The 26770-nt window shown below is 44.1% G+C and overlaps 1 protein-coding gene and 1 long non-coding RNA gene across 11 annotated transcripts in view; one reads left to right on the forward strand and one right to left on the reverse strand.

Moving 5' to 3' along the window:
• Positions 1–17293, forward strand: part of MOB2 (MOB kinase activator 2) — a 112477-nt gene extending 95184 nt beyond the window's left edge. For all 9 annotated transcript variants that reach the window (XM_048066558.2, XM_066997951.1, XM_013191618.3 and 6 more), the window contains exons 2-5: positions 6545–6705; positions 7927–8020; positions 14210–14334; positions 15975–17293. In XM_048066558.2, coding sequence (XP_047922515.1) covers positions 6545–6705; positions 7927–8020; positions 14210–14334; positions 15975–16285 — 691 coding nt within the window. In that variant the 3' untranslated portion in view covers positions 16286–17293. The remainder of the gene's footprint in view (positions 1–6544; positions 6706–7926; positions 8021–14209; positions 14335–15974) is intronic.
• On the reverse strand, positions 12265–16028 carry LOC136790926 (uncharacterized). 2 transcript variants are annotated; one of them, XR_010831813.1, is made up of 4 exons: positions 15889–16028; positions 15447–15616; positions 14147–14613; positions 12265–13016 (listed from the first exon to the last, which is right to left on the reverse strand). It is a non-coding gene; the product is annotated as an uncharacterized lncRNA (long non-coding RNA). The 2 variants fall into 2 exon arrangements; XR_010831814.1 differs by lacking the exon at positions 15447–15616 and having other exon boundaries at positions 15889–16027.
• Positions 17294–26770: the final 9477 nt, after the last annotated feature.

Raw genomic sequence — 26770 nt, forward strand, 5'->3', positions numbered from 1 at the left:
CTTAGGTATATTTTTTTATATTTTGTAATATTCTGTGGGCATCTTGTTTTTGATCTTCCTTAAAACAAACTTTTCCTTTTGCGCTGCTTCTGTAGGCATTGCTATGAACCTCAGGCTCTCACGCTCCTCTCACCAGCACTGAATACATCAGCTAGATTGTCACACCTGAGAAATCTTCTTTTCTAAATTTGCTGGTGATTCCTGGAATTATACCAGTTAACCTTGGGTAATAAATAATAGCAGTTATTAAAAAATATTAACCACAAAGTAAGCGTCTTTGTGTTGCAAGGTTCATAATCTGTGGCAATTTTCATCCCCGCAGACTTGAGGTGCCTTGTGAGTTTTGAAGTTTGCAAGCAGGGAGAAATTCGCCACTTAAGGCCTGCTGGTCTTGCTCTGTTGATTTTCAAAGAGAAACCAGCATCGTTGGGACCTGGCTGGGACCTGAAACTGGTGCAGGATCCACAGGGCACAATGTTTTGCCTACAGCTCTGTTTCCTTGCCATTATGTTTTTTGGTAGGATACATATATATATATATAGGATATATATATGTATCCTACCAAAAACCATAATGGATATATATATATATATAGGATATATATATATATATATTACTTTTTAAAAGTCACTTCAAAGTGACTTTAAAGTCTTTCTAAAGTCACTCTCCCATGTGGTGTTTGTTTTTGGAAACAAACAAACAAAATAACCTTGGATTTGCCACATTAAAAAAAGAAGAAACTGGTGACTTGTATTTTAAAAAGAAAAACTAAATGGCCGTTCACCCCAGGGTGTAGAGAGTTGGGTGTGAAAGGTGTAGGAGATGGCGACTGAAGCCTCGTGGTTTGACCCTGAGAAGGCTGCAGTTTTCAAACTGGTGTCAGAAACTGCCCAGCTTGCTGGAGACAGCAAGATACGGTTAGAGCAGTGCTGGGCAGCTGGTTCCCTCTGGGAAAAAGGAATCCTGAATTGGTAAAGATCTTAAAATGCATGATCAGTTTAGTGAAGTTTGGCATTTCATAAACCACAGGTGTCCCATGTGTGATCAAACTTGTAATAAATGCGGCTCACATACCAAAACCGTGGACGCCTGGTACAATTCCAAAGCGATGTGAACCAAATCAGGTTAAGGAGCATGACCATGCTGTGGACGCTGTGTCCCTGACACGTCTTCAGCTAAATCAGATTGCTTCCCATGTGCTTCTTTTGAAACAAACCGTATCAGTTGTAATGGAAGCACGTCCTTAGTGTTTGTACAATGAATAAACTTTGAACCTTACAGCCAGTTTCTGGTATGAAAGGGGAATAATACTTTCCTCTTATGGTTTTAAAACTAAATACCTGGATGGTGCTTTGAAGATGCTCCAAAGAAGGTTTTTTAGACCAAGAAACTACTGGGCATCTGATCAAGAAGGAAATGAGAGAGAGAGATTAGAGGAGAATCTTGATTAACTGAGACAGGCTAACAGAGCAACCTGGGAAATTGGCATTTGTGCTCGATCTTAACGAGGCAGTTAGTCCAGGAAAAAGATCATCGTGGCCCAGCGGGCCTGTTACTCGGTGGTGTTGTCTTACACGTCTCTTTCTCCAGTGAGATCCAGGCAAGCTTCCAGCCGCTGTGTTTTCTCAGGTGAACACGAGGCTGAGTACGGGATGCAGCAGGAGCAGCAAGGAGCGTTCTCTCTGGCTGGAGCCGGTTCGTGTAACCTGTTGTTAAGACACTTCACGTGAGCAACCTCTCGTGTGCCATCTCCCATCCCTTCTCCCTCTCTGAAACTTCTTCCTGGGTGTGACTTGGCCTGTGGCATCATACTCAACCGAGTGCCTAACACCAACCACACACAAACCTATCCTGGGACTTATCTGAAGGATTAGTTCGTACTCTGGTTTACCTGTCAATGAAAGCTGCTCAGTGCTGTCTCCATAGTTTCCCTAAAGATGTCTTTTCCCTTAATTAGTAGCCAAGCACTGATAGGCAGGCTTTGGGCTAACCTTGGCAGACCTCCACCATGGTGCTGCATAGCAGTTCTTCCTCCAGCTGCTTTGGAGTTGCATTGATCTGACACATAAGTGCTAAGATACATTGAACAGAATTCTCTCTCTCTCTTTTTAAGAAAAACACAGATAAACAGGAATCAGGACTTCTGTTGGCTTCAGTAATGTTTTGAAAGATACTGCCCTTTTTGTGGTCTTGCATGACATTTAGTTACGTTTTCCAGTAAATAATCTGTAGGTGATGGATTGTGGTGTTTCCTGGACAGAACAGTAGGTCTCCACAGCTCTTGACGCTTTTCCTTTCCCTGAAAGCAGGCTGAATGAGCTGGTTTCGAACATGCTGCTTTATGAGCTGCTGTAGTCTTCGCTTACAAGGGAGTTCTGGGACACCTCAGAAACAGCAACACGTAATTTTTCATATTTGTGTGCTTCAAAATGAAAAACTGAGGAAGGCCTCTTGCATGTAAACACGGCAGCACGAAGGGAGTAACGGATGGTTCTCTTTGCGCGCTGGGAGTTGGCTCCACGTAGGTGGTGTTTTCTTACAGGCCTTTGAAACAACAGGAGTTTGGAGGGAGGGGAGAGCAGAAGCAAGGAAGCAGACTTCTGAGCTTTAGGCTTTCTGGTACTTCTGTTAATTTTGAACGTCTGAGCCTTGGTTTATCTGGAACACAGAGCTGTTACTTGTTGACTTTTCATCATACAGAATCGTGTTTCTTGAACTGTTTTCTCCATACTGCTGTATGCTCCAGCTTTGTAAGTCTATAAAGAAAATGTTTTAGTATCGACCACTATTGACAGTTTCTAACCTAAACCTACGGTTTTGCAACCCAGGCTGAGCATGATTAAATTAATACTACAAAGTCTGATTTTACAACCTGAGTCGTGCCTGAGGGAAGATGTGTGGTCCAATTTAAAACCTGGCGATGTTAAGACTGGAATTTATTTTGTTTGTACTTAAAACATTTGAGCCGTGTAATATCCCAAGCAGGTCATGAAGATCTGCTGGTAGAAACAATTTTCTGGGGTCTTGTGTTAGTCCTCAGCAGCTGCAAAAGGTTAAAAAGAAGTTTGTGCTGCAGATGATACTCGGACATTCAGGTTTCAGTGGTGTGAGTAAAACCCACTGGGTATCGGTGACAGTTGTGATTAGGGGCCTCATTGCAGGCTCAGTGATGGTATTCACGAGTCCGGCTCTTTCTTAAATCCAGGCAGAGCGTTGGGAAGCTTCTGTTTGAGGCGATCCAGTTCCAGACTGAGGCAGTTGTGGAAAGCCTTGCAGCCTGTTGAGAAGTTCCTGCATGTACTAATGTGTGGGAATGAGTAGGCTTTGTAAAAGGACCACGTATAATCAGCACATTTGTGAACTCTATCTAGCATAGAACGTTTGTTGGGTTTCTTGGAGAGAAGGTGCTGAAGGGAGGACAAGGTAAAGGTGATGCACGTGCTCTTGCTGGAAGGCCTGCCTCGGCCTCCCATGCCTGCCCTGCGTGCTTTTCCTCCAAGGCCTGGCTCCGTCACCTCCCCATCCCTCCGTGTTTGATCCCCGTCCCCTAACCCCTCCTCTCAGAAGCTGCTCTAAGCTGATGTGGTGCAGCCCTGACCCGGGGACCTTGGTTTATCCTGGAGTAAAGCAAAGATACAAACTCTGTTCTGTCCGCACTGCTTAGCACCGATAGCTTTCCTCCCCAGGTGGTTAACGCGGTTTGTCAAACCAGTCTTACATTGAAGGTATTTTCTGCCTCAGTGTTACTGAACTATAACTCTCTTTAGAGTTTCTTTTTCTCTTAAAAAATGAACTTATCCTTCAGTGTCAGAATCCTGTTCCTCCCCCCTAGATAAACGACCAAAATGGCAAACCACCCAGCTGAAAAAAAACACCACAGCCTAAGAGTATATTCTGGGTTGACCTTCGTATTGTCTGTCAAAGGCCCAATGAAGGTACGGCAGGGAGCGTGCCAGGCCTGGCTTTAGCAGCCTAGGAGTAAGGCAGCCTGTGCTTGGAATTAAGCAAATTAGTGGCCTCAAGTATTTTTGGCTAGCTCAGGGCCAAGTGCATAGTATCAACTGGATTTATGGTGTTTGCTGTCAGGGTAGGGTGGTTTCAAGTCTTAACATGGTATTCCTGCAGAAGGAAGAGGACAAACATGTTGCTTCATCTGTGATAAAGTCGGGTTACAGGCTATCCAGCAAGACTGTTCCTTCATGCCATTATGTTTTCCTTGAGTATTATCAAGTTCTGTGAAAACCTGCAGCCTCACGCCCAAGCATAAATGAAGGACACAGAATCATACCTTTAAATACCTTCAATGCCTTCCTGCAATTCTTTCATGGTCGTTTCTTTCTTATCTACAGGTCATTTTTACATGGTGAGGTTCAAAAGCAATCTTGCAAACGTAAGGGTTTGAAGACAAGAATACTTAGCTAAGAACCAGGATCTAAGACATCCCTTTGGGCACCAGCTGTGAGAATTAGTCCAGGTTGCTTCATTAAATCAACCCAAGGGACATATCTTGCCGGCTTCCTTTGAATTGAAGGGCATTCCAGTGGAAAAAGGAGATGGCAGGGAAATGTGCAAGAGAAGTAGCTACACAGTAAACTAACTGGTCTCTGTAAATACTGGTTTTAGTTTATTCTCCTACTGTATATGTAGTCTTTAAAAGGATATTCATGTCACAGGCACCCTCTTTCTAATGGTGACATTACACGTGTGGAAATGCAGCAGGACCGTCTTTTCCCTGCTGGAGAACTCTTTGCGATGGTTCCTGCGCATCTGTGGCTTGTGAATACATTGTGAGGGTGTAAGTGTGTATCGTACTGCCATCATGAAGCTTTCCTTGATTTCTCCTTGCAGATGGCCTTCCTTCCTGGTCATAAAGTCCCTCCAGTCGCAGGTTACTGCTTAGAGGGAAGTATGACAAGGCTCAACCCAAGTTCTAGGCAGTAACCAGTGGCAGTCCCGGTAACTGAGCTGTAGTAAGCTATGGCAGGCATTCCTCTCTTGTAGAAGGCAAATCAAGGTCTCTCCCTACTACTGCAGTGTTGAAGATGTGAACCATGAGTCATTCTGAAGATAGGTTTAATGTACAGATCAGTAAAGAGCCCATAAAGAGAGAAATACAAAGAATTATTCTTTCTTTGGGGAAAGCACTGACGCGTGAAACACCATTCCAGGAAAAATGTGCATCCCAACCTCATAGCAAAAATCAAGCACTTATCTTAGGGGCGCAGGTGGAAGATTTTTTGAAGTGTTCTAAGAGCCAAAATGTGAGGTCAATTTCCTTTGGATGGGATCCAGATGAGTTTCAGCAGCAAACTTAACACACTCATCTGCAAAGTTGGGCTTGTCTTGACTTCACAGACCCTTAAAAACCTGCTCTTTAACCAAGGAAATCTGGCATTAAAAAAAACCAACATCTCCTTGTGTGTATGTGATAATGCACAGTGAGTATTGCTTACTGCACGTGTCCCTCACCATGAAATACATCTTCTGTTTCTGGTTAGCTGGAATTTGTAACTAGAAGTGTATGGATTTGCAGCTGTTTGACCACACAGCCTAAAAAAGCCAAAGTGCTGACCCACTGTCCTACCTCAAATGTCCGTACTGAGCCCCCACCCCAGGAATATTGGTTGGGTACAACAAACGCTTTAGAAAATGGAGAAGAAATGTCACAATATGCTGTGGAGGTAAATGCACTTTATGGGATTCTGGAATGCCCTTTGTCGGCTTTTATAAACACAAGCAGAGGGTTATTTCATGATGCAGCTCTGCCAGTAGCTTTTTGCATTGGATTTTGCAGGATTTTCAGGGAAAAAAAAAAACTGAACTAGGATCAGATATAATGGGAGTTGAGAAAGGAGGTTATTTTGTAGTTGTCAGTGCTTCTAGCTGAAGTCACAAATGCACGCTTCCAGAAGATGTGTGGAATACCAGAGAATGTAGTGCCACAGCACCAAGGAACACTGTGGCTCTGAATAAGCAGTGCCAGCACATCGTGTGGAAAGAGCGTTTTTCCAAATGAGAGCTATCTTCTTGCAGCAGTCTGCTTTTACTGTCCCTCAAGCTCCCGTTCTGCAGGTGACAGCTACCTGTGATGCAGCAGCTTGTTGGTATACTCACATCAGAGCAGCTCCTTTGGGCACAGTGCCATGCTGCTGTCACGACTGTTCACAGGTGTACGGAGAGACTGTCACTCTCCCAAATGATTTGCAATCTAAACTTACAAAAGGACAATGGAGACGGAATGGCTCAGTCTCAAGTTTCTTAACCATTCAAAACTTTCCTAGTAACGTGAAAACAGTGACTGAATCAAATGCACTTTCTAAAAAACTATCTTTTGCTTTAATAAACAACAACAAAAAAGGTTAAGTTGATGGGAAGGAAGGCAGGAGGAGCACTATAAACAGGAATAAATATAATATAAATACAAATGTATTATAATTTTTTAAAATATAAATACAGGATTTTGTATAAACCAACTTCTTTCAGGTTTCTATAGCTGTTCATCAGCAGTAGAGGTAACCCTTCTTTTCTTTTTAATCTCTTGCAGGAAGTCCAAGGGAAAGCCAAACGGTAAAAAGCCAGCACCGGAAGAGAAGAAGCTTTACCTAGAGCCAGAATACACAAAATCCAGAATTACTGACTTCGAATTTAAGGAGCTAGTGATGTTACCACGAGAAATAGACCTCAACGAGTGGCTAGCCAGCAACAGTGAGTATTGCGATCGTATAGCTCTGAGGTTGCTGTCCACGCCCAAGAAGGCACTCATTCACTGTTTCTTTTTACTGATTTCAGTGCTTAGAAAAACACGCAATGACTATTTATGCGTACTGCATAATGCATGCCATTATACCTTGCATAGTAATTAAGCTGTCTTAACATACAAACCAGCTGTGCTCAGCAGCAGGGGATGCTTGATGCGTTTCTTCCTTCCAACTCACCCACAGTGGCACTGAGGGCATTAGGGCTTCTGATGCTCTTTTGAGGACCATTGCTTCGTCTTCGACTGCTCTGCTAAACCTGCTGGTTCAGCAGGTTTCTGACTCAAGCTATTGGCTTTCCAAAAACACTGTAAAAATGCTTCTTTAGTAAAACTTATATGCAAGGCAGTTATGCTTAAAACCAGACGTTTTGATGTCTTTTGGTTAGATTTCTGTTCTCCGTTCCTTCCAAGCTTTGGAGGAATTACTGTGAATTTAAACCATAGTCAGGCCGGAACTCGAAGAAGTGACTGAGTACTGTGACTGAATGCTGTATCTGTGCATCTCAGTTCTGACGTACGATACTTTTATGTGCTGCTGCTTCATCTGCCAGTTCTAACCTGCAGCCTCGACCCAGTCTTGTTTGTATTTTCAACAGTATGTGGTAGTAGCAAGAAAGTTCTTTAAACTGCACCAGGAAAGTTTATAGAGGCTCATTAAGAAAACTGAGGTGCCCCAGAGGAGTAGCAAAATGTTAAATATCTTAGGAGATTTTTAAAAAGTAGAATTGTACTAGTTTTCATGCTTTTTTTTTTTTTAAGATATATCATTAGGATTGTTAATGTTGTTTTGTAGCCACTGTGCATTTTATGTCTGACTTCAAAATAATGTAGCAAATCGTTTGCCTTCAGCTTGGAGTAGAGTATTCTGCTGTAAAGGTAAGGCTGATGATGACAGAGACACTTTCCAGTCTTGCTGCTTAGTGAGTAATAACAGCTGATGCATCATGGCGCTTTCATCTTAAATCAAAACAAGAGCTTTCATTCTCTGTACCTCTTTGTTTTGCAGTTCATCATTAGACTCGTTTAACTAAATCATGTTTAAATATATACGCAAGCTCCAAGACACTGAGGTCACTTCACTTGATCTATTTAAATAATTGTCTGGAGGACAAGCAGTGTTTGAAAGTACTTTACTTCTGAATTTCTTTTCCTTTGTGTTTATTTTTCAGCAACAACTTTCTTTCATCACATCAACTTACAATATAGTACAATCTCAGAATTCTGTACAGGAGAGTCGTGTCAGACCATGGCAGTGTGCAATACGTAAGTCAGTATTTACTATTACGGGCTTTCCGTGAAGTCTTGAGTGTGGCCTGGGGGAGAATTTTGGTGTTAGTTGGCACTGGGCAAGCACATCTCTTCAATCAATCAGGATGTGGAAGCTGTGTATCCTTTTCCCTCCCCTCAGTAGCGAAGTGTGGTGGCAATGTGTTTTTGTGAAGGAGTAGGAGGACCAGATCTTTGACTGTTCTGAGCTGGTTTTATAAGGTCAGATCAGAGAGGCAAATTGCCATGTGTTTAGCTTGGAGGGAGGAGAAGCAGAAAAAAGGCAAAACTGTCCTTACTGGTACCACTGCTGGGATTCCAGAGGAGGCAGGGAAGGATAAATGAATTGTGAAAACCTCAGTGGGTGCTTTTGATATCCAGAGTACTGACAGAGCACCAGGCTGCTGATGGATAACCTCGAGCCTGACGTGAGCTGCTGGCTTTCTGCCTGAGCCCCTGGGCACAGAGGGCACAAGTGGCAGCTTTGCAAAGAGCACAGAAAACGTTTTGGTTTGGCGCTCTCCCTGTGTAGGGCTTAGTGGACTTTTTAAACATTGACTAACTGTCACTTATGAAAGAAGGCTTTGTAGTTTTGCTGTACATGGTGAATATAAGAAAAAGTTACCATAAACTCCTGCTCTTGATTAGCACAGTCCAACATGATGGAAAATGAGATCCACTTGAGTATGAATAAGCCTGTTGTGTTTTTTTCTCCAGCACATGTGTTGATAGTCCCATTCTTCCCTCCTCTTGCATTTCCTGGGATTAATTTTGTTAAGATGGATTTTAAAACAGAAGACTGAGCTGTTAATGTTACAGTACATCAAACAGGCATCCTAGGAAATGTATGGAACAGAACCAGAGCTTTGTATTGTATCTAATGATAATTACTTAGTGCTTAAAAGGAATCCTTGCTTAATGTGCTAGGCTATCTAGTACACTTGAAATTAATATCAGGGGCCTTCTTTGAGAATGCTCTGAAGAATGCAAAGTGTACAGAGGATATTTTTGCATGTAAAAGTTGGAAAGATAACTGTCAGTAGAGAATTAAAGGCTGTGCTAGGGGCTTTGAAAGCAGGCTGGAACAGAAAGTAATAAATCTCTGCTGGACTCAGATTTTATCAAAAGTAGACAGTATGTCTCTAAATGAGAAATGGTGATCAGTAAAATGAGTGTTTTGTTGACTCTTGCTCCCAAGCTTTCTCATGTTTTAATTCCTGATGTAGCACTGGCTGTCCAAAGGACTAAGCTTAACTGTTGATTGGCTTGTCTGATGGGAAATGTTGGCTAAAAGGAGATGGTGAGAGGCTAGTCAGCGTTGCTCCATTCTGCTGTATTGACTCTTAAACAAGAGTTCTCTGTAAGCAGCTTGTGCTGCAGAATAAAGAAAGGAAGTGTCTGTAGGTGGCTCCAGCTGCAGTCTGTATTTTTAGTGGTGAGGACCAATAGCTGAATGTTCCTATCCTTTGTTTTGGAAAACTGAAAATTGCACTACTTGGGAATAACAGGAAACATGGCTACACTTGTGTGAAACGCTTGAAATGGTTTGTGTTTAACTAAATCAGAACAACTTCAGTTATCTTCCTGTACTTGGGGGGCTGATGACTGATTCATGTTGCATATTTCATTCTGCTGTTCATCTAACTCTATGCCTCAGTGCAGTTCAGTTTTGAAGACCCTGTTCATAATTGTGTTCTCCAAATATCTCCAATGACAATTCTGGATATTCCTTATCTTTATGTTCTGCCTTTCCTCATTCTTCTTTTTTGGAAGAGAGATGCCTAAACACGGAGAACTGCCTCAAAGATGCATGCTTGTTTATGTCCAACTGTGACTATTACAAAGCTATACGTTCCCCCTGACTTTTTAATTTTAAAATCTTGTCCTAATGAAGTAAGGTTAAATGGGTGCTTGTTGTGTAGGAGAAACACCAGTTGATGTGATTTGTCCTGCCTCTGACCTGTCTGTAGTACATGAAGAACATCACCTAAGCATTAGAGTCAGTTGCTTATTAGCCTGACAAGACAGCCCTGGTCTGACCTTCTGTGACTGTGATGTGTGTGCGTTCAGCAGCAGCAGCTACCTGTGTTAGGTTGCCACAGCATGCCAGTATTTTGGAATAAGGGTGATGTTGGCTGTTTTTTGCAGTGTTGATTTCTTTAGCTCAGTGTGAAGTTCTGCATTTGTTCCTCCTATGTGCTTTCCTTGCCCAGTTCCCCGAGGCGTGTTTTGGATCACACCCTTCTGGTCGTACCTAAGGAAGGCTTTCTGTATTTATGGCTGGGATGTTGAATTAACAATGCAGAACAGGTTGCTTGTCTAGTTCCTTTGCATTCAAACTCACTGCAAATACTCAATCCTAAGTTCAGAGGACTTACTGGCAAAATAAACACAAGTTGCAATTTAACATTCGAGGTAAGGTTTTAACATCTCAAAAGTTCCAGCCAAGTGACAAACTGCAGACAGATGCAGCTTTCAGCTCTCTGTCAGATATATGAGATAACACAGCCATCTGCACACAGTGAGAAAGAGAATTTCTGCCTAGGGTCACAAAGAGACATCTGACCAAAGCTTAGTCTCCTTGTAGGACAGATGGAAGCATTTGCTGGCAAGGTGGGATAATGCCAAGAAAAATAAGGGAATGGCCACTTATCTTTGAAATTTAGGGAGGGTCACCCAAATGTAACTTGGGAAGTCACTTAATTTTGTTCATTAATAAGTTTATCGCTTGCTGTAAAGCAGGTACTATATACATTATAGATTATTATTATTAGGCAAGCTAAGGTTCCCCACCATGGCCTGTAAACTGGTTCTCTATAGCTGACATGGGGGCAAAATTTCTAAAAAGTGCTGAAGAGAGTGGATAACTAAGAGCCTGTGTGAGTGCTGTTCACTAGGTTGAGATTACAAAACTCTCCAGGCAGAAATTAAGAAGTGATACAAATTTCTAAGCAGCCTACAGATAAGAGTGAGAAGTCTCATTTTGGTCCATTAAAACCCCTTAAGGAATAAGGAATAAATTCCTTATTACTCATTTTTTTCCCTAATCTTGCAATCTATCTCCTGTCTGTGTTATCCTTAGTGTCCCTGACTACAGAAGTTCTTTGCAACTCAAACTTGCATGTTCTGTAGTGTCTTATTCTTCAGTTCCCTGAGCTTCTACACAGTGGCTCTTTTTTCCTTTTTTTTTTTTTTCCATCTAAATGTTGTTTTGCCCCGTCAAACCATCAAAGCTATTCCAAGTTGCTGCCAAGCACTGTATTACAGCCCTTGCACTTTATACAATTTGCTATCCTTCCTTCTTCATAACCTGTCTTCTGGCATTTATAGCAGGACTGTCTCACCCTCCTTTCCAGACATCGTACCTCTAGTGCATTTGCCTCTCCCTCCTTACAGAAGCTTTTCCTATATACTAAAGTAGCCTCTGGTCTGCCATGGCTTCTCTGTGTGCAGTAACAGCTGTATGGTCCTCCTTAAACTCACCAGCACAAAACCAGAATGTTTTGTAGGGAAAGGGATAAAATATGTACACATATTAAGACATGGCACTGTGACTGACTCCATATTTGTTTTACTTTGTTATTTGTATAACAGGCTTTTCTACGTTAAACCCATTAGTAATTGTTCCCTGGGACTTAGAATGGGAGCTGCAAACTCCTTGTGCTCTCCATACTGGGAAAGTTTAAGTTGCCAAAATTTTACATATGGAATGGAATCAAAATCTGTATCATGTAAGCACTTTTCGAGAAGTGCCTTTAAGTGTCTGTCTTCATGTCCTGTTTGCTCCCCATCCCTTGCCTAATATGGGGCTGTGCTGTCACAGAGCCAGTGGTGGAATGCACTCAGACTTCTGTGCCCAGCTGAGCCCCTCGATGGCCCCAACCTGGAGATAACTCCAGCGCAGTGGGAGCTGCTCCCTGCCTGAGATGTTTGTGGCACGCCAGGGGCTCCTTCCTTTCTTTCTTCAAGACACGTGAAGACTTTGTTCACAGAGCTTGAAACACAGGGAAGACAAATGGTTCTTATCAAACAGGACAATCCCTGTAGTTATCCCCTTACTCTTAATGATTTTTCTGAATTCCCATTTTGCATAATCAGCTTAACTGTTAAGGAAAGGCAAAAGGGATGTACAGTGGGATGTTGTAGCAGATTTATTCACTTACATTTTTGTGTAAGTGAACTTGCACAGTTGCCAAATTGTTTCTTTTAACTAAAATCCAATTATCCAGATTTGGGTTTGTGCCTAAGGGCAACTCCAAACTGTTCTGTTTTGTAGCTGAGGATTTCTGCAGCATGTAGGAACTGCTGAGGAGCAGACAGTCCAGTCTGCTGCTGCTCTGGTCTTAAGACCCAAAATAAGTCAAGAGTTGCCTAGAACTGCCTTCCTCCAGCTTAACACAGGGCTAGACAAAGGAGGGACCATGGCTTGGGTTTGCACACCACGTTGTGCAATTCCCTACATGTGGATTGTATAAAGGAAGTGAGCAGCAATGAGCAGAGCCCACCCCTAAGGCCCTAAATTCTAGTGTTGATGCCTGGCATAGCTCTGCAAAGACCTTTTAACTCCTGCTGTTTCCATTCACTTACCTTTTTGTGCCCTTTTGCAGGCCGTCCTGCTACCTCCAGTAAACAATGGAGTGACCAAGCACCACATGCTGAAAATGCACTGAAAGACAAATTCTAAACCTTAGGCGTCTGCAGAACTAGTTTTCAATTGTCTTTCCTCTCTTTAAAGTCTGAGCTGACTTCTGTACTGTTTCCTCTTGTCTTCATATGGCTTGGGGCATGAACTGTTCCTTACTGTCATCGCATCACCCCCCTCAGGTCCCTGAAGAATCTTTCCGGGCAATGAAAACAAGCTGTCAATTAGAACTTTTCAGTTGCTACATACCATTTTTCTTCAGTTGCTTCAGGACTATTCTGCTGGTCAGTATACGTAAAACTCCACTTCCCAAGTGGCACCTGTCGGTCCTTCTAGTTTAACAGTCTAGTCCTGTTAGATACAGAAAAAAAACAACATTGAATCTTTATTTCCTTGCCAAAAAAAAGTGTCCAAAAGTGGCTAAACTTCCCACTGAAGAAAGAAAAATGTTATCAAGCAACTGAGAAGTCCAATACAATGGATTTCTTATCAGTCTCATAATGGCCAGCACCTGGAGCTTACACTGTTTGAAGGAAGAGTTCAGGAATTGGAACTCAGATAACTCTAATGTGACATAGATCAAAAAAAAAAAGTTTTTCAGATAAAGAAATCAGCAAAACCATTTCTTACAGTGGATAGCTGCTCTTGGTAACAGCAGTGTGCTTTCTGAGAATCACAGAATGGCTTAGGACATCCACAGCTTCTCTGGGCAGCCTGTTGCAGTGCCTCACCACCCTCAAATTAAGCATCCTTTAATTAACCATGATTTAAAGAAACAAAAAAAGAAAGGAACAAAAGTTTGAGTTCTTTTACAGCCTTCAGATTCCTCTCTCAGGTGACTGCAATAGTTATTAGGGAATGTTTCTGTTTTATTTCAGTGGCTGCAGCTGATCAAGATGATGATTACAGTTGCTTTTGAAAAGCCTCACAATATGCTAATTTTTCCTGTTCCTTTAAAATCCAACAGGATTATTCCCTGGTGGCAGTGTAAAATGTAAATTCCACTCGTTTAGGGTGTTTGGAAACAAAGGAGCAGGCTTTTGAGGCACATATAGGTAGGGATGTCCAAAAGGGCCATGAAAACATTCCCCAGATAGGATTTTGGAACAGGTTTTGTACTGTTCAAAAACACTACAAGTATCTCAGAGCACCAGCTTTGAAAAAGCTGGTGTTTTGGAGCCACCTTCTGTCTATTTAATAATACTACACTACAAGACTAATTTTTGTGTGATGATGTATGATGTTAAACATTAGAAGTTTTATCACTTTTTAAAAGGCAGCAGTGTTACAATAGTTATATAATGCCTTCCTGTACAGTTTTATGGACTGTAAACCCTCAGTCTGTCACGGATAGGTAGCTGTCACTGCCCCTCCTGGGAGACTTCAGCAGCCTTTCTGTGCTTGGTATTACTTGGCAGTGGCAAGTGATGATCTATTTCAGTAATGTTGCAGTTGTTGTTTTATATTATTTAGACACTAACCTCTTAGGAGTTGAGCTGAGGATCCGAGGTACAACATGGTGACGCTGTCGATTCTCTCCACAGACAGTACTACTGGTATGATGAGCGGGGAAAGAAGATCAAGTGCACTGCTCCTCAGTATGTTGACTTCGTCATGAGTTCTGTGCAGAAACTAGTGACAGATGAGGACGTCTTTCCAACAAAATACGGTAGGCTTACCTTTGGGCAGGTGCTTCCTGGGGCTTTTTGCAGATGCCATAAGTAAGGTGGAAGTTGGCATATATGCATTCAGCATACATATTAATACCAGACAACTTCACACTTGTTTTTCGAAGGGAGATTTTAATTTTGGTTCATTTGTACAGTAACAAAGACTTGTGCTGTTGGCATAGGAACTGGGGTGAAAGACTCCCCATCCTGTCCCCTTGGCTTACATTTCATCAGGACATCTTTTTCTTGAAGTGCTTCAAGATCGTCTAGGAAAAAGCCTGTATTCAGAGAGGAGAAAAACTGTCAGTATGTGGGTTTTTAACATGGTGCGTTGCTAGTAAAATTTAGCCTTGTTGGTTTTTTATTATATCCTTTAGAGCCCTAATGTATTAAGGGGGAAATAAATTGCATTGTCAGGAATGTGGCTAGTCTTCCTTGCCTAACAGATTGTTTAGAATCTCCTTTCCCCTCCAGAAATTAAATAAGAACATGATTTTTAAGGACTGAAAAGAAACAAAAGTAATTTTAACTCAATTTATAACTTAACAAGATAGCTACTTGCAATGCCTTTGATTAAGGGGAAAAACACAGAGACTTGTTGAGCAGAAGTTATTGTAGATAGGCTTAATCTGGACTAAAAGCATCTGGCTTCTTGAGTCCCTTCACCAGATAGCTGGGGAACTAGGATGTTACAGTATCATGCATGTTCAGCAGACAGCATTTACCTATAAAAGGAGGCAATGCCCAGTCAGTGATGTTGTTATTTTTGTTATTATTGTTTTAAATATGCTAATTCAAAAGGCAACAAGGCCTTTCATGTAAGTCACTGTGTCCAGGGTGTACTGTAGACCAGTAACATACTTCCTGTTGTGCATCACGCTTAGGATGGCAGGTTTTTCTTTTTTGCTTGCCTCAGTTTCACTTTCAGCATCACCAGCAGTGGTTGTCCAACCGTTGTCTTTTACAATGAGGGCAGAGTAATGCTCCAGCAAGAATCACAGAATTGTAGGGGTTGGAAGGGACCTCGAGACATCATCGGGTCCAACCCCCCTGCCAAAGCAGGTTCCCTAGAGCAAATTGCACAGGTAGGCAAGCATCATTTGGATCGCACCTGAGAGAAGGCAGCCAGTATTTCCTTCCATTTCTTCGGCCATTTGATAGAATTTCAATAATGAAATGAGGGAAGTCTGCCAAGTACTTTAGTTTCCATTTCGTGATCTGTTAAATGGTCTCATAACTATTATGCACTTTCAGCAGAAAGATCTGTTCCTCCTGGACAAACTAGATAAGAACCCAGAAGAACCTCTCATTATTTTTATAGCCAGTATCAAAAAAATTGTGGTTTAAAGAATGATTACATTTTCTTCCTGATTTTTGAACCATAGGGTTTAAAAGCTTAACTTTAAATGAAAACACTTAAAACCTTAGACTCTTCCCCTTACGTCTTGTAAAAAGAACATGTTGGGAAGATGATACAGGGCCCGTGAGTTGCCTGTGAAGTTACTGCCTTTGTTGCCCATGAGTTGCCTTTAAGGTGGGCTGGTTGCACTTACCCACAGCCTGGCCAGGACAAAATGCTGATGTGGAGCTCAAGGTGACCAGCTGGAACTGTCACGGTGTTTCTCTGTCTTCCTTTCAGGCAAGGAATTCCCAAACTCGTTTGAGTCCTTAGTGAAGAAGATCTGCAAGTACCTGTTCCACGTGCTGGCCCATATTTACTCCTCACACTTTAAGGAGACTTTGGCACTGGAGCTGCACGGACATTTAAACACGCTCTACACACACTTTATCCTATTCATCAGGGAGTTCAACCTGGTGGACCCTAAAGAGACCACCATCATGGACGACCTCACAGAGGTCCTCTGCAGCAGCAGTGGGAGCAGCAGTAACGGGAGCGGCAACGGGAGCAGCAACAGCGCAGGAGCACAGAACCACGTGAAAGAGAGATGAGCCCTCCTACAGGATCTAAACTAACATTAAAAACAATATTATATATTATGTGTGTATGTGTATGTATATGTTCAGATATACATACAGACATATACAGCAATGAAAGCTGAAAGAAATTATGCTGCCACCACAGGACGTGTAGTCATATGGGACTGTATGGAGCTTTGGTTTAATGCGCCACCTGGCGAGAAGTTGCACCAATTTTATTTTATTTTCTGTCCACTCCTCCTTTTACCTATTCAGATGGATGATGAGTGCTGTTTTTAGAGAAGAGCCAAGCTTGAGAGTGGGGCCACTCTTGGCTTTTTTTTGTTTTGGTTTGGTTGTTTTGGTTTTTCTTTCTTTGGTCTTGAGTGCAAGCCCTTTGTCTTTCTAGGATGGTGGTCCTGCCATTTTAAAATTATCTATTATATTATAAGAAGTGACTTTTACTTTGAAGTGGCTTAAAATGCAGATTTGTTTGTGTTTTTTTTGGGGGGGGGGGGGGAGGGGGGGTGGTTTTTTGTTTGGTTTTCCATAGACTGCCCCTTACCCCCTGCCAAAAACTCCCCGTTGAGTGCATCTTGCCCTTTGCTAGCTTGGAATGGGAAGCAACTCCTGGCTTGACTAGAGTAGCAAGTAGGGGCTTGCTACGTGCTGAGAGTGGGCATGATTCTCCAGTTGTCCCATCTACCTGGTCACAACGTGTGAACATGCAAGAGGATCCACAAGCCTTTCTGCTTATCGCTCCTACAAAATATAGGCTCTCTTCTCTGCTCCCCCCACCTCCTCTTTTCCCAGGCACATCTCTATCAATAAAAAGCGTGAGATCACTGGAGTCTAAAACTTACCATGTGAAGAGCCACCACCATTTGCTTCTGTTGAATGGAGGCCCAGGGAGGGAGGAGAAGGGTATATTGAGTCCGTCACCGCCTGTGCTAGAAAGATGGCTGTTGGCATAAAATTATATTGTTGGCTTATTTTAGTTCATCTGTTCTATAATAATAAAAACAAATCTATCAGCCATAAGTTTTGGTTTTGTGTTTGCAGCGTCAAAAGTCACTGGAATCCACCCCAAGGCTTCCCTTTCACCACTGATGCAGTTAACCTTGCTGTCAGCCAGCTTTATGAACAGTTCTGAGTCTTCCACCCTGTAATCTAGCATTTATAATCAATTTGTTGCCCTTTCTGGTATTGCTAAGAACCTCCTCCCCAGGTAAACCTGCAGACCCAAGGATAAGGGACACATGGAAAGGAGCAAATTTCCTGTCTTTACATACTTAAATATTGTAAATCTAGGGGCTCCTGGATACTTTGCAGCAAAAAGTGTATCACAGTATCTGGATCAATATTGTGTCTGGACAGCAATATTACTCTTTTTCTTACTATGTCCACTGAATTCTGGCACCCCAGATTTCCAGTTGGGAAAATGCCAAATTTTGCTTGCAATTGTGCTTCTACCCAGTCTGCAGCAAACACTCTCTGGGAATTGTTTGTTACTGCTTTTAAATCATTAGCCTGAGGTATATACATTATTAATAACTGACATGGCATGAATCCTAGAAAGGTTTCCTGATTGAGCTCTAACTGCACTGGGAATCAGTGGAAAGGGGAAAAAGAGAGCAAGCTCAAGAGCAATGAGAACAACTGCAAAGAGAATAGACAAGGAAAAGTGCAAGTACAAAAAAGCACAAGCAAGAAGGGACGAAAAAAAGAAAAAGCTCAGCTAAGAAAAAAAGTCTGTGAAGACGTACACAAAAGCAACCATAGGTAAAGGAAGAAAAAGGTGCAAGTGAGAATAAAAATCAAGACATCATAAACATGAGGAAAAAAAGAGCAGGAAAAGGGAAGTAGAGGAGCATGTGGGAGAAAACATCCCCAGCTTTGTGGGCCCAGAGTTGTCACCTGCTTGTTTCCAGATTGCAGAAGTGTTTGAGGGCACGGCTTCCCCACCACGTCCTCCTGCTGATGCTGTCAAATGCAGATGAAAATTCCCGTTCATTCTCCATTCACGCCGACCTGAGCCTTCCCATAACAATTTCCTACATCAAGGGACAAGTCTAGCATCAGCTGGTTTATCAGAAGCAAGCAGAAGCTATCAGAACAATGCCATTTGTAAGGCCCCTGTGCTACTTGCAGTGACAGCATACAGTAGAGAGAAAGGTAAGAAAGTAATAGCAAGGCCATCAACCCAAATCCAAGTATTTCTGGTCATTCATTAGCTACTTGTAAAAAAAAAAAATGCACTCACTGTCTTCATAAAAGGCCAGTTAGAAATGACACACCTGGGAAAGGCTCGAGTTGAACAAGAGGCCGTTCATCTCGCTGGAAAGACTGCCTTAGCAGTGTGTTGTGGTCTCAAACTTCAGCGTGGACGCTATCAAATGTTTGGCTGTGCCTTACCTTCCCCTAGGAGAACCGACAGGACCGAGCAGTCTGGGAACCCATGCTTGGAGGCAAAGCAGCACACGTTGGTTCAGCTACCAGCACAGCGAAGTATATTTCCTCCAGGAGAGCCAGCGGTTGGTCGTGGCAGCTGTCCTGAGTTGCGTCTGCAGACATTTGATACTCCTGAAAGTACAGAAGCTTCAGCTAACAGAGTGATCTTTTTCATATTTTACAACCAGCTTAAGAGACAGCAAATAACAAATCCTATTTTAGCGCGGCCTACCCTGTTGATTTTAGCAGTGGGAATAAGGAAAACACTGAAATAAGTGCCAACACTAACAATCTTCCTGCCAGGCGTAAATATTACTGTAAAGATCAGCCGCGAGGTGTCCAAGCATATTTCAGAGGTTACTGAATTATGGTGTAATATAACATTATTGATACACAAGTGCCACCAAGCCTGCAAAGTACAGCCTGTCGGTGAGCGTCTGTGTGTGTCGCAGTTTGCCCTGTGGCCAGACAGAGTGCGAGTACTGAGCCCGAATCCCTTGGCATTTGGAAGAGGGGTGTAGGTCTCCTAACACAGAATTGGCACATGTCTGCTTACATGTGTTTTGTAAATTGATCAAAGCTGCTACAACAGAGGCACCTAATTAGTCCACGTTCAGTCCACCCTTCTTACCCTCCCCTAGTGCTCAATGAAGTACAGCACCATTGCAGCACGGCTGCTGTGTAAAACAAGCACACAAACCAAACCGTTACACATCCTGCTAGAAGAAACCTTCCCAGCTATCCCCTTACCCCCAGCACACACCTTTTGCAGGCCTTCCCTCGTCAGACAAACTCTCAGCTGTACACCTGCCTCTGCAGTCCCTAACCAATTTTCAGGCCTAAAACCATGGTGATATGAGCTCAAGCCATCACAGGATAAAGTTTTTTTCTTAAAAACAACAATATCTCCATCTATGTTATGTAGGGTTATGTTCCCCGATGTTTGGTGTGCTGGACGCAAGAGTGAGATGCTGAAGAGCTGAGGCTGCATAAAGTAAAAGTAAAGCACAAAACACCAGCAAACTGAAACTTCTTTTTTCTTTTTGATGCAGTCACACAGCTACTTTGTGTTGTGATCAGTCTTTCTTTGAGGCTGATGTGTCCTTAACAAATCTGAGCATAAGTACTGGTAAGTAAAACCAGGACAACAGCTGCTTCGCACACAACACCTGGAGCAAACGCCAGCAGCAGGTAAGCAAGCAACAAGGTCAACAGCTCAGTGCCATAACATCAGCTGACTCTGGCCACTGGCAGCAACAGGACACGAGAACAGCACCACAAGTCTCATAGAGAGAAACAGCCACCTGCAGCACTGACCTCAAGGCAATAAACCGTAGGTATCATGGGAACAGCTTCACCCCAACCCAAAGAAAGCCCCAGAAGTGACAAGGTAGAAATTGAATCGGGTATCATCCAGCGCAACCTAGCAAAAGCATCTCTACACCCTGCTCTCTTGCCTGAGAATTGCAGAAAGTTATCGAGCCTGCGATCCCACAGAGCACTCTCATTTTATGCACAGACCAAGCACCTTTTAACCAAGAACTTAAATAAAAATTGACCTCGCATCTTACGGACCGCTCTGCACTTAGGTAGCACAGCCAAACAGTGAGAGCCAGGCACCTGCTCTGCGGGACCACTGGTGCCAGCCAGACACAGCCACAGTGAGGAGCTGCTGGAAGGGATCTGGGCCTGGTGGGGGAACGCTGTCAGGTAATGAACAGGAGACCAAGAGACTGCCAAAGAAACCAGCACACCCACAAAGGATCGGATGTTATGGGAGCTTACCCAGCATGCCGATCTCACACGGCCACGCTTTGTCAGACAAGCTCACGTCATCCTCTCACCTCTAAGGCAGCCCTTAGCTCTCTGTCTCATCTGGTAACAGAAGGGCTGGAAGCCACAGACACCCTTCTACCACCTGAACCGAGGCCAGAGACCTAGGCTGTTGGTTCACCTGGCCAAACTTACTACAGGAGGCCGATGTTCCTTGCCTGCAGCACGAGTGGCACCACCGCCCAGCTCAGAGCTACTCGTGCTGTAGCCGTACGCGGCACAGACAGCTCCTGGTACTCCGGATGGAGCTGGTGAAATGAGAACGGCAGCAACCAGCTGGCCATCCCCCCTCAGCATGCTGCTGGGGGTCCCCATTCTTTTCAGGGTAGCAGAACCCCCTGGCTGTGAGCCCAGGCAAACAGTCAGGCTTTCCCAAGGGAGGTCTGCGCATGGCTGAGAGAAAACAGGAATCGACGTGGCTGAGTGCTCAGGTGAGAGTACCCAGAGCTTTCTCTAGCTCACTAGAAAGGATTTCAGATGGGACCTGACACCAGCAGTATCCCACCCTCACTGCTCCACCAAAGGTTTCACATCTGCTAACTGTTTGCCTTGCAGCCGAAAGGCAGCCATTAGCACACCAGCTCCGATAGGAACCATTCCCTCACAAAGTGCTGCGAGGCCCCTTAACTCTTCCTCCTTTTCCTGGTCCCTGGCATAACTGAAATGCGACGGCACAACGAGCCCGGGCTAGAGGCCTTCCTGCTCAGAGCAGGGCAACCCTCCCCAGCAGCAGCTCGGGCACAGGCAGGCCAAATGCCATCTCACGAGGGACTTAGGCCTCTGTGAAACCGCCGCATCACCTGCCAGCAGTAAGGGCTAAAGGACACTTGCCCGAAGCAAGCACTGCCTCAAGGACTGCCAAAGGAAACCTGCGCAGGGAAAACCGACCAATCTTTGGCAGCAGTCACGGATTTAACCACCGCAGCAGCCCAGTGAAGCGACCTGGGGACCCAGCAGGCATCAGGCTGATTAGGACATGAACATATATGTTCACAGATATGAACAGCCCCATCAGGCCACGCAGCAGTGAGAAGTCCCCTTCTGCAGGGACTCAGGACCTTAAGGAAAGGCCAGTGCTGTTTCTTAGACTTGAAAGCTCCATTTCCAAGCATATCAGTTTTCCTTTCCCCTCCTAATTGCACTTGACTAAGCATCAAACACAAAAACCTGACATCCACAGGATTTATGCCCTAAATCAACTCAAGGAATTGTCTGTTCCCAAGCATCAAAGCTTGCGGAGCACCTCGGGTAGAAGGCCTGACTCTCATATAAATTCTGGCAAACAAAATACAGAAATTCATCCCCATTCTCTGCCTTGGCCAGCCTGGGATTTTCATTTTGCTCTCATCACGTGCTAGTACTAGATCCTTTACTGTCTGTGTCAGGACAGAGTACAGAGGCCTACAGTACGTCTGGATTTCAATGACTAAAAGTAAAGGAAATCTACTCTTTTGTAACAAATTCAGGGACACTGGTATCACAGGTAGCAAGAGTACTTATATCTGCTTATTAAAAGCATTTATTTTTATTAACAAGGAGAGCTCCGTGCTTCACTCTACTTGCAAAGGATAATGCAGAACAGAATGGGAAACTGATACCGAATAATCCGCGTTTCTTACAGTTATATGAAATCTATAGAAAAATTGTAACAGAAAGTACTATCCCGTCCTTTTCAACAAGGTTTAGTGACACCCGACAATTCTGGAAAGTAGGCTTGAATCCTTGTGGCTACAAAAAACATTTTGACAGGAGTTAAAATCAGAAGCGGAAGATAAATTGTGCTTAAGGACCAGCCGTACCTGCTGGAGCAGAACTGTGAAAGCTTTGGCTAATCTAAGAATATTTTCAAGACAGCCCAAATAATAACAACAAATGTCTTTAAATAACCAGTTTTAAAAACATTGTTAAATTGGCCTAAATCTACAGAACGGGTGCTGTGCAGTGATCGGTCCTGGCACACGAGGACTGCAGCTTGGACAGGTAGGGCTGTGCGAACCTCAGCACGGGTGTGCATCGAGACCTCAGCGAGTGCTATTCTTCACCTCTGCGAACTCATTTACTGGTACACCAGCGACACTCATGGCCTGCAGAACTGCAAAGAGCCAACATGCACCAACTGAATACGCACCGATTGACCCGAAAGGGTTTGAGCAGGCCCCTCCTTTCGCTCCCCGAAGGCTGACCCTGGGAAGTAGGTACCAGGCGGGGTAGCCAGGTGCTGCACGCTGACATTGGCAGGCATCCTGCTGCTGAACACAACTGGCTGTGTGAGGCCCAAATGCTTGAGAAGAATCAGATGGCATGTAGGGCAAAGGAGAGCCAGGCCAGCAGTTCCCAGCCGGACAGATAAGGCTCCTTCCTCATGACATTTTCACCTCGCACCCACTTGCGTTTGAGACACACAAAGTTCAAGCCTGAAGCACCAGAAGACTGCACAGCACCACCTGAACAACAAAGTTCAGCCCCTTGCAATCACAAGCTATTCTGCCACAGCTGCTGGGCATGGCGACTGGCAGCAGGTTTGTGTCCTGCACTCCCAGCCCCAAAGCCCCCACCAGGACAGGCTGCGGGTCCCCTGCGTGCCTTCAGGACTGGGCCCGTGGGCTCTGGCCTGGCCAGGAGGTGGCTGGACACCGGCACGGACCTGGGCTGAGGTTGGTGACAAGATGGCAACCCATGAGTAAAGTCAGTCTCGTGGTGTAACCACTGCTTAAAGGCGAGAGCAGGACAAATACTGCAATCCGTCAAGGAATTCTGAGTGGATTAGGAGCCCTCTGCACTTCATTATAGTCTCCCTGATGAAGGCAAAAAGCGAAACTACAGCTGGAGGAGAGAGATTAAAAAACCTATTATAACAGTTTAATTATCTGTTATTATTGGATTAACATTCATTGCTGATCCAGGTGCTCCTCAAATAAATAGCTCAGGTGGTTTATAAGAGCATTGTTTTATTTTACTGGTGAAAGACTTCTGGCCCATGAAATGAAAGCAGGAGCTTTTTTCAAAGCCCGGTATTCAAACCGAAGAAAGCTGAAGTATGCACTCCATCTGCCCAGCTTTTTTTAAATTATTTTTTTCCCTACCCTGAACTTTTGAACTGTTGGCTCCTTTCAACCAACCCTGTAAGTCTGGTGATAAAGCGATTTAAAAGTTTTTACATGTTTTGCAGAAACACACAACCGCTGGAAGGGGAGAGAGAGCCTGCAAATGAACCTTTAAATTTCCTGTGCAGGGAAATGATTGCAACCTAGGCTCCCGTGTTCCTAGATGCCACAGCGCCCACACAAGGACGCACTCATGGAAACCCCCAAACACAAAGGGACAAGTCAGAGCTCTGAATCAACCACGAGACACAGCAGTCCACACGCTCCTTACCTAGCGGAACTACTTTTAGAACTGCTACATATATATATGTATATATATATTTTTTTTTTCCTTAAATGCCTGTAGCTGGTCCCTGGTTGGGTCAATAAGCAAAAGCAAGCCCCTACATGCCAGCAACAAGATTAAAAGCTAGAGCTAGTGCATCAAACAAAATTGCTCCACTTAAACTAAGAAAATTTCTTAGATTTTCATTCTTCTCAAGTGTAAAATGCACAGGGTGGACCATCACACAAACTGAGCTGTGGGGTACTGCTTTATAAAGCAAGCCCACTTGAGTTATGAGGACCCTTCATTTAAAACTCAGAAGGGAACGCTCAAGGCACTTCTCTGAACTCCCGTGTACCACAAACCACAGAACAGCCCGAAAGGACCCTGATGCTGCCGAGGAGCTTTTCCCTCAGCAGCACCCTTTTGTTCCCTGTAGCTCACAGCTATGTCAGCAAAGCCCGGACGTTTTCCCTGGAACTGCAGGATTCTCCAGCAGCTGTATCAGCTGCTGTGCTCTGAGCTGAGCACACAGAACAGCAAAGAAGAATGAGGCAGAAGTGAGACCTGGAGCCAGAATTATTGTTTGTCTGGAGCCTGAGCTAAAGCTAGTTTAACCCCGTGAGGCCAACGGCCTTGTGCAGATGCCCATCGGCTGAAGCAACAACTATCAGTCTGTCTCTCTTGAAATATTTCTTATCAAGTTCCCTTTCTGTGTCTTACTGCCATTAACTTTGCCACATGGATTTGACCAGCCTACTCAGTCTTTTCTAAGGCATAAACCATGGAAATTGCTGGTCCTTTTTAAGCACAAGCAGTACAACAACCTTACCTCCTCCTTCCATCAAGGTTGATTTGCGCCTGCGTTGCCCAAAGGACACCTGTGGCTCCCTGTTTGGGCAGCAGCTAAGGGAAAAGCCTGTGCTGTTGCCTTCCCCGAGTCCCTTCTCTGCCCCATGGGACTGCTGGGGCACCCCCATGGTTATACCCAGGTATAGCACTGCTAGTGCCTGGAAAACCACCAGCACAGTCTGTTTTATGTTAAGTTATGAACTATTTAGCCTCTGACACCTCACCACCATCTCATGCATTTAACACGAATCTAGGGGCAGGGAAGAGAGTTGTGCTGTCTTGTTCTGAGATACCTGCTGTGCCATACAAGTACTGGCAAATAAATGCCCCCAGACTCAGTGAGTAAGGTAGCTGTTTTTTTGAATCTATATTTTGACAGAAAAATGAAGTTTAGCAGTTTAAGACCAGGATGCCAGCAAGCTACACTATGTGCCACAGATGCCTGCGCTGGGTCCAGTCCTCCTCGAAGCATTTCTGAGTTATTTCAGTGTAAGCAAAAGGACGTGCCAAAGTCCCACGTGAAGCACAGCTACATCCAAGCAGCTCCCATCAAGGTGTCTCCATCAGGAGCCAGCAACTGCAGCATTTATGCACAAAAGAAAGTATCAGGAACCCCGTACGAACTGGAGCAGAGTGCTCCCATAAGGTGATGTGCAGTCTCAGTCAGGACATCATCTGAAATATTGCTAAAAAATGTTTTTTTGCATAGCCTCAGAACATCCCTAACTAATGTAGCTCCAACAGATCCCCTGATGCATTCAATAAACTCTAGCAGAAGCATGGAAGTAATTTGTTTCAGACAGCAGAAAAATCACTATTTCATTATACTATTTATAAAAATAACAGGCCTGACTGAGCCAATTGTCATGAACAGGGTTACCCTGAAATCTAATTTCAGGTAACTCCAGCATGCCCTGGTACTGAGTCAGGAGAGCCTTGTTTCATCCGTTCTGTAAACTGGCTGCATTAGGAATGAAGGTGCTCTCAGAGGAATTATCCAGACAGAACGGACACTGCAATTTGAAGTCACTGTCTCAATCTGAATAGATTTTCAATCGTATATGAGACTTTACTGTAAATACAGATTTTTTTTTCTGACTGTATTTATTTATTTTATAATCTAAAAGTGCTCCCTGAATCAAGGCTTGCTGCTTCCCTAGATTGACCTCTCTCCTCCTGTTCCAGACAACACGGAGGGAAGTCCACGGCCATAGCAGGACTGGACCAGGGCTGCCTTCTAGTCCCACCTACGTCCCTACAAGAGATGACGCTCAGCAGGGGTGCAAAATCCACTGCAAAGAGCAGGTCAGTGAGGAGCTGAAGCATGGGAAAACAAGATTTCTCTCCTGTCCCCAGCACGTATGTCTGGAACAGGCTGCCTTGAGAGGTTTTGAGCAGGGGTGAGACCACACGGTCCCCAGTGAACCCTTCCAACCTCAGCTGTTGTGTGCTCTGCCATCCACACGCAGACCCGGCTGCACAGGCAGCGTCCCCAGGAACAGCAGCTACAGAAACACGCACCCTGACTGCAAGCGAGCTCTTCCTCCCACTAATGCTGTTGATGAGAGCTTGTGTCTTCCCTGACCTTGAAGCTGTGTTATCTGCTTTGGCTGGGAGAAGGCGATAATAGCTCCCGACAATGGAAAGAGTCAGCTCTGAGCCGGTGGAACAGGAAATCCCATTTCTCAAGCCCTTCAAAGCCTGCCAGCCTGCCTGGCACTGTTTCTCTCAGCAGCACTCAGCAAGATTACAGCACTATAAATAACCCACACAATAAGTTGTGCATTAAGGAGAAGAAAGGACTAGCCCTCGATGGGGGTTTCCCTTCCACTTGTGGCCTCAAGTGTCCCCAGGCAGTTGAACTGCTAGGGTTTTTTGTTCTCCAAATTAAGAAGGAGCTGCAGCTGTTGAAGTGGTTTTAAACAAAATAAGGAGATTAAAGGGTACAACAAAGAGCTAAGATACTTCCCAATTTTAAAACAAGTGTCTCCCTCCCCTCCCTGTTGTTTTCTA

The sequence above is a fragment of the Anser cygnoides genome, chromosome 5, assembly GCF_040182565.1.
Source record: "Anser cygnoides isolate HZ-2024a breed goose chromosome 5, Taihu_goose_T2T_genome, whole genome shotgun sequence".
Taxonomy (NCBI): Eukaryota; Metazoa; Chordata; class Aves; order Anseriformes; family Anatidae; genus Anser; species Anser cygnoides.